Source organism: Arachis duranensis, chromosome 4 (assembly GCF_000817695.3).
Source record: "Arachis duranensis cultivar V14167 chromosome 4, aradu.V14167.gnm2.J7QH, whole genome shotgun sequence".
NCBI classification, from domain to species: domain Eukaryota; kingdom Viridiplantae; phylum Streptophyta; class Magnoliopsida; order Fabales; family Fabaceae; genus Arachis; species Arachis duranensis.
In genome coordinates, this window is record NC_029775.3 from 3122975 (window position 1) to 3130651 (window position 7677).

Sequence of the window (7677 nt, forward strand, 5' to 3'; positions counted from 1 at the left end):
TTTTAAATAAAATTCTGATTCGTAACGAAATAATTGTTGATTTATCGAACTAAAAATGCTATTTGTACACTAAAATTAGTCACTAAAATCAGCGACTAATATATTTATGTATAAATACATGTGTATTTATATTTCAGCATATATTCTATACTGGTGGCTGATTTTTGCGTACACGTAATATAGCCCAAACAAATATAGTAAATGACAACAGCAGCACTTGGACGGCGGAAAGATTATTGAAGTAAACCACAATACACGGAAATCTCCGCTCACTGCTCTTTGTGTGTAAAGTGCAAAAAACCCTTTCTCTTTGTTTCTAACGTTGTTTGGGAACCCTATGAAGCACATGCTGCTCAATATTACAGCTACATTTCCCATCCTCAAACTTGTTTCACCTATCAATTACTACAAAATTATTTCATTATAATATCTTTGTCAAATATTACTATATATAAAATCTTACTAACTACAATTTTTTTTTTCTCGTACAAACACTCTCCCCTAAAGATGTGATTGGAGTTTTGGGTCAATTTAGAGAATGTCAAAAGATATTTGTTAAGATTTTTTTTCCTTGTATATAGAACCTCATTTGAACCGAATTATTCAATTTCTGTTTGAATATAAAAAAAGAAAAACCTTGCAAGAAAAAAAATGAATAATTTATCAGTAAATATAACTTGTAGTTTGAAAAGGAATTGCACTAAAAAAATATAATATGGAAAGACTCTAACTTAATTCGTATTTGAGTGTATTAATTCTGTTATAAATTTTTTTTTTGAGTTTTTTAAATGTGCAAGTAATTCTCAACAAAATGATCTTAAATTTTATTAAAAAAATTAAAATATAATATTTTATATTTAACTTTAGTCACAAAAAATATTGATTTTTAAAATTACAGTGATAAAAAAAAACCTTATGAATCTTCCTAAACTGATTTTTAATCAATTAAGACAAAACAAACAATACAAACTCCGAAAAGAACTTGAAGCAAAAATAAATGTCAAGTAATATTCTTTGATAAAAATATTATGTACAAAAAAACTAAACCAGTAACTACAATTTATATAAATTTATGTGTTATATATATTATTTATATATTTTAATATATTTATAATTAATTTAACAACTGATTTTAGTTGAAGCAATATTAATTATTTAAGAATGAACGATAAACAGGTAATTTTTTATCTCAAAGACAAATAAGTTTTTAACTAATAAAAATATAAAAATATCATTAATTTTTTAAAATACGAGACATTTAAGGGTGTGTTTAGCAAACGCGTTATAAGAGAAGAATCACATTTAGCTTTTTTGAAAGCTTCAATTTTTGGTTTGGCAAATTTTTTATTCATGAACACAGAAGTGAGTTTGCTTTTAAAACCACATTTACAAAAGCTACAATTTTGAACTTCTGCTCTTCACCAACGGACTTTTAGCCATCAATACTCTATCTTTATTTACCTTTTACCAACTTTATCCTTTATGTATATTATTATATTATTATATTATTTATAGAATTCTTATTATTTTTGTTTACATGAACTCTCTTTTTTATTATTTATTATTTTTATTTTTTATTAATTATTTATTTGACATTATACACTCTTATAATTGTGATTTTTGTATATTATATTTATTATTATCTTTTCATAATATGATTTATTGATCACATTAGGTAAAATAAATTAAACAAAAAATTAACCATAAATAATAATAATAGTAAAAAACTATAGGTACTAAAAAAAGTACTAAAAGAACTAAAAATATACTATATAAAATACATCATCAAGAACTTTTTTATATATTTTTAAATTAAAAAGTTAGAGACTTATTTTTATTATTATTTATTTATTTATTTATTTATTCCTTTTACAGACCAAAAAAAATAAATAAAAAAGAAAGGAGTAATTGGATGGAAACAAAGAGGGTGTTAAAGTCACGTGGGTGGTGTAATTGTAACATCGATAATAACGAAGGCGCCCTAACGAAATGAAAGTGCCGCTAACTCCGTCGCTATATAAAACCATTCTTAACTGCGCCTCATTTCTTCATTCTCATTACCACAAACACTCTTCTCGTGCTCTCCGTCCAAATCTCAGATCTCTCTTTCTCCCTGTGAAAATGGCTTCCTTTACAGCTACCTCCATCTCAATCATCTCTCTCGCCAAGCCCTCACTGGTTCGTAATTTTGTCTTTCATTTCATATACTTCATCTTTGCATGTGATTTTTATTCGTTTCCATAGTGTGTGATTTTTGTCTCCACTTCGGAATCAGTGTTTTTTTTTAGGATTCAAGGGAAGCTTTGTTGAATTGATTAATCGGTTTAAGTGTTGTCATGTTGAGCTGGTTAAGCAAGTTGCAAAGAAAAAAGATTGTTCCTTTTTTTTTGGTATTAAAGCACTGTAATTTGAATATTTGGGGTTTCATGATTCGTGTTTTTACTTGCATGTCTGCTTTGTTTGAAGATTTATGACCTGTTCATGCTTGGAATTTGATGATGCTGTTTTCCTTCTCGTGATTTGTGAGATCAATTTTGGATCATATGAGATTGCACTCTTGTAAGGGTTCCTCCTTGGATTTTGCTTCGGTCCGCAAGATCTTCAGCTGCTAAACGAAAAATTGTCCTTATTAAATTTTTTCTGGACCAAGCCTCTAATTATCTTGTTAAAAAACCATCATAGTGATTTTATGATTGACTTTGCTTTTTTACTTTGTTTGCGACTTACTAAAAAAATCTGTTTTGTATTTTGTTGATTGTTTATCAAAGGAAGGAGATTTCCATCAATTACATTGCAGCCTACAGGACGTAGGTTTCAAGTTACATGCGCGGTAAGATTTTCAGCCATAGTTGGATCCTTAAACATGTTTTGCATGGTGGATGTTTTGCCGTTCACCTCTAGTTCATGCTAATGAAATTTGACATTGTATTATACAGACAGTACAGTGGATAAAAACCTCTGTTCATTCTGCCTGAATTATAATTTGGTTCCTTCTGCTTGTGATTCTAGATTATGTGCCTAGAATTACAGGAAGGTAGAACAAATATTAGAGACAGTACTAATGTGGTGTATGAATTTCCGTTATATTTAACAAGATTTAACTACCATGGACTTTATTATTTTGTGCAGACGAAGCAGGAGACAGTGCAGAAGGTCTGTGACATAGTCAAGAAGCAATTGGCACTGCCAGAGGGTTCAAGTGTCACTGGAGAGTCCAAGTTTGCTGCCCTTGGAGCTGATTCTCTTGACACAGTACTTTCACATTTTCTTAAACTTCATCTCTGAATTTATAATAATCCCCATTCTTGATTGTATCTTTCATCTATGCATGTCTTTGTTGAAAATGTTATATGTTATCAGTCCTTTTTATGGTACTCTTTCTCATTATGGAGGGATGAGAGGTTCCTTAAAATAAGTAACTAGTGATGGATTGATCGAGAATAAGAGGGGTTTTTGAGTACTAAGCCTTCATATTTTACAAGGGAGATTATTTTGTGTGTCTCACTTGATAGTTGCTAAGAGCTTCCTTTTGGATGCAAAATTCCTCAGTTTGTTTATTATGTTTGCCTTTTTAATGAAATGAGTTGGTTTGTTTAGGTGATTTTTCTCTTCTATTGGTTGTGTTAATCCTTTTGACATTTGACCCTGAACCTTTTTGCACCGAGACCACACTAGCAATGTTTGCTTGTTGAATTAGCTTTGAGTGTTTGCACTTACTGGAAAGATCATAACACACAGTTTTACCATGTTTTGTTTGGTTATTTAGAGGTTTTCAAATTTCGTGTAGGTTGAGATTGTGATGGGACTGGAAGAGGAATTCGGTATCAGCGTCGAGGAGGAGAGCGCACAGAGCATCACCACCGTTCAAGAAGCTGCTGACATGATTGATAAGCTTCTCGAGAGCAAGACTGATTAAGTCCATTTTGTAGCAGTTTTCTTTTTTCCTTTTTCCTTCTTTTTTGTGTGCGTGGCTATTTTGATGTCCTAAGTTTAATTTATCTTTCGTATTTTGATGTCCTAAGTTTAATTTATCTTTCGTATCTCAGTTTGATTGTTACTCAAGTAATTGCGAGATCTATCTTGGAACTGAAGTAGGATTACTATAATACTAGTTTTCTGTTTCTTAAAACATGTATTTTTCTCCTTATCATTGAAATTGGTCTTTAAATTCGCTTTCTAAAAGATTTATCATGTTCGAATGACATTTCAATAAGGCTTCTCCTTTGCTTGAACACTAAAATATGAATTTAATTTTGATGGACTACAATAATGAGTTGTGTATTTACATTTTTTACTTTATCAATCTCTTTATTTTAGTTAATTTTTCCCCACATAAGTATTGTCGTTTGTACCTTAGCTATGGAGGCGACATTTTTTAAAATATTTTGATCGGTATCATAAATTAGGAGCATTTTTGGTTAGTAATTTTTAGTGGTTTACTCTTATTAATGGACATGTTTGCTTTAAAACTATATTTTTTTTATATATTTTTATTCAAACTTTTTATTTATCATATTGTTAATTATTACTCCTTACTTGTTAGCAAGAGTTTAAATATAAAATAAAATAAGAGTATTCTTATTTCTCAGACCTTCTACTGTACTCTCCCTCCCTGAAATTGACAAGTGACCGGTAACCTCAGTTTAATTTTAATAATTGGCTTTGTTTGAATCGGGTTAAAGCAAAAGTTGGCGCTCAAACTAATTAATTATTGAAATATCAGGTTAATATTCGAACTGAATATGAAGCACAAGAAGCCAATTTGTTAATTTTTATTATACTTATAATAGTGTTTATTCATGCAAATTATCATATTCGTCACATAAACAAAATAAGAGAACAATTACATCATTATTCATTTCAGTCTATTCATCCAAATTATGGCCGCTTTAGTACCCATAATTTTGGCTTTTGAGTTTTGGTGAACCGTTGATAACTCTCATATCATATGTCCTTTTACCAAATGGAAATCACAACCAAGTGAAATAGTTAGTGTTTTTGTTCTCATAAATTAGTTGTCTTCTATTCAGAATGATAGGTTTACTATTATTTTTTATTTAAATTTTAAAATATTAATAAAATAAAATTTTAATCTTAAATTCTAAAACCCTAAGCTCTAGACCTTACAATAAAACTAACATTAAGCTAGCAAAATAAATGACACAAAATAAGAATATTCATTTGCTTTTAGAGTACATAAGAAATTTTTGTATTTAAATATCACAACTATCAAATAATAAAGTTGAATTTCTCACATTGTTTTCTTTTTCTTTCTCCAAAAAGAAGTGCTCTAAATTGTGTTTTTTTTTAAAGTTAATATCAAAATGGACAAATTAAAAGGGGGTAAAAAAAAATTGAGTTAAATAAAGATGTGAAACAAGCATGCTGATTAATGGTGACATTAATTAATCCATAGTGCTAGTATCTTAGTATGTTATTAGCACCAATCGCTTTGCACTTTGCAGGCATAATTAGCATATCCTGAACAACCATATATCTGAACAAACTAGAAATGGTAAAGAAATGAAGAGTGCCATATATTCCACCAACCTAAAAAGTTGGCTGAGAAAAAGGAGATATTAAATTGCACATGCTTTTGAAGAACTTATTGTTAGTAATTTGTTGCGGACCACATTGAACAATCACCGAAGTATCTGGTAAAACTTAGTAATTTTCTAGAACATTACCATGCATCTTCAATAAATTCTCCAAAAATATTGATGTAACATAGTTAATGGAATTGTTGACAACATCCACCTCCAGCCATAATATTTAGTAAAGCCTTGGTTTTATGAATTGCTTGGTTCATATTTTAATTTTGGACAATGTTTGATGCATCTGCAAAATGCTGAATACTATAAAAAGCATGTTTAGCCTAGGGTTAAAGTATTTGAATTAAAGTATTTGAATACCTTAAATATGTTATTTAAATAATCTAGAGTTGCCTAGTAAGTTTATGTTGAACTAAGTAAAAGTGTATATTGAGACTATATATAACTAAATGTTTATGTAATTAGACACCAAAAAAATGTGTTTATGTAACTTTTTTTTAAAATTTATGCTGGCATACAAATTAAATCCAGAATTATTGTATATGAAATAAACTACTAAGTCAGTTCATACCAAATAATGATAATACAAAATATTCTATTTATACTAAAAATCAGTCCAAAAATTCGTAATTATGTATTTATAAATATTTATACATATTGATTTATATTTTTTTAACTAAATAATTAATCATCATTATAATCGAATTTGTTATTAGAATAATTAAACTTGTTTATAATAATATAATAAAAAGTTTTTTTTTTATAAAATATCAAATACATATTTCTATATACTGTGACTGGCTAATTTTACACTAGATTGAATAATAATAATAATAATAATAATAATAATAATAATAACAATAATAATAATAATAATATCTAATAGTGTTAGGTATATACTAAATTCATCCACTAAAATCAATTACTAAATACTAAAATCACCTACTAAAATCAATCACTAATATACAATATATATTAAAAATAAATTAAACTACATATATTTATACGGTGTATAAACAACCAAACAAAAAGTTATGATGATATTAGGAGGAAAAGTATATAAATACTATTGAAGTTTCTGATTTGATTGGCAACATATGGTTAATAATTGGAGAAAAAACAAAAAAGAAAGCACCTAATTCAAGATTATTAGGTGTCTGTCACGTGCACTTCAGCTGCATCTACAGGTGGAAAAAAATATTAGCACTTGCTTCAACCATGTGACACCACCTTACTAGAGATGACAATTTGACATGCAAACCTGACAGAAGCTGTAAGATACTCTTCATTTCAATCTTACCAGCCATGGTTCCAGCTATTGGAAGATTGAAGTTGGAAAATCCTAAAAAAGAAAACACAAGAATGGAAGAAAAGATAAAAAAAAAGAAGGCTTTTATAAAGTTAATCATAGGTCTCTGATTAAAAAGCTAAAGGGACTTTTTTGATGCAATAGGATAGCAGAAAGAAAGGCACACCTTAATAATTACAACAGTAGAAAAATGGAGAAAAAAGAAACACAAAAAGTGTAAAGTGTAAATGTATTGATTATATTGATTTCATATTTCTTTCTCTTAAAAACAATCTCAAATTTGAATTTTGTAGATTAAGCTAAATTAGTTTAAGTTCAGTTAATCTCAGAAACTAGTAATTTATAAGTTAAAAAAAAAATCTCAAGTCATTCAAGAGATTGATAATGTTTCATTATATATGATATGGTACAATACAATCAAAGAATAAAAAGTTTGACATACAACAATGAAGAATCTGCCTCATACTTATTTTGCTTCTCTCATTTTCTTGCATATGTCATACCAAGTTTCTTGTTCTGCATGCTGAATCCTCTCTACTGAATTGCATATCATAATTGGAATCTATCACACCCCAGATCACTCAAACTCTCATATGCTGCATAGAACAATAGTATGCTGCTGCTAAGCCTGCAAAAGCTGCAATGGCTGCATTAGAAGCAAGAGTTCTTGGAGCAGTGGAAGAAGATTGCATTGGTGAGAATGCAGAAAGTGGGCCAGGGGCAATAATGTCATCTGGGTTTGGAGTGCTTGGGGTTGAAGGAATTGTGGGGATTTCAGAGCCAGAAGCAGGAGTAGGGAACACACCACCACCAGGA

The 7677-nt window shown here is 29.0% G+C and overlaps 2 protein-coding genes across 2 annotated transcripts in view; one reads left to right on the forward strand and one right to left on the reverse strand.

Annotated features, from left to right (window-relative positions):
* Positions 1-2761: 2761 nt before the first annotated feature.
* LOC107482717 (acyl carrier protein 1, chloroplastic) lies at positions 2762-4182 on the forward strand (the record flags this gene model as incomplete). The annotated part of the gene is given in 3 exon segments (XM_016103269.3): positions 2762-2830; positions 3130-3252; positions 3788-4182. Coding segments are annotated over 3 exon segments (321 nt in total), but the record flags the coding sequence as incomplete, so codon positions are not given.
* Positions 4183-6563: 2381 nt separating this feature from the next.
* The window catches only part of LOC127746759 (classical arabinogalactan protein 26), a 1630-nt gene continuing 516 nt past the window's right edge, over positions 6564-7677 (reverse strand). The window contains exons 2-3 of the mRNA XM_052261026.1: positions 7304-7677; positions 6564-6894 (exon numbers count right to left, since the gene is read on the reverse strand). The exon at positions 7304-7677 is cut by the window's right edge and continues 48 nt beyond it. Of these exons, the coding sequence (XP_052116986.1) occupies positions 7443-7677 (235 nt within the window). The 3' untranslated portion in view covers positions 6564-6894; positions 7304-7442. The remainder of the gene's footprint in view (positions 6895-7303) is intronic.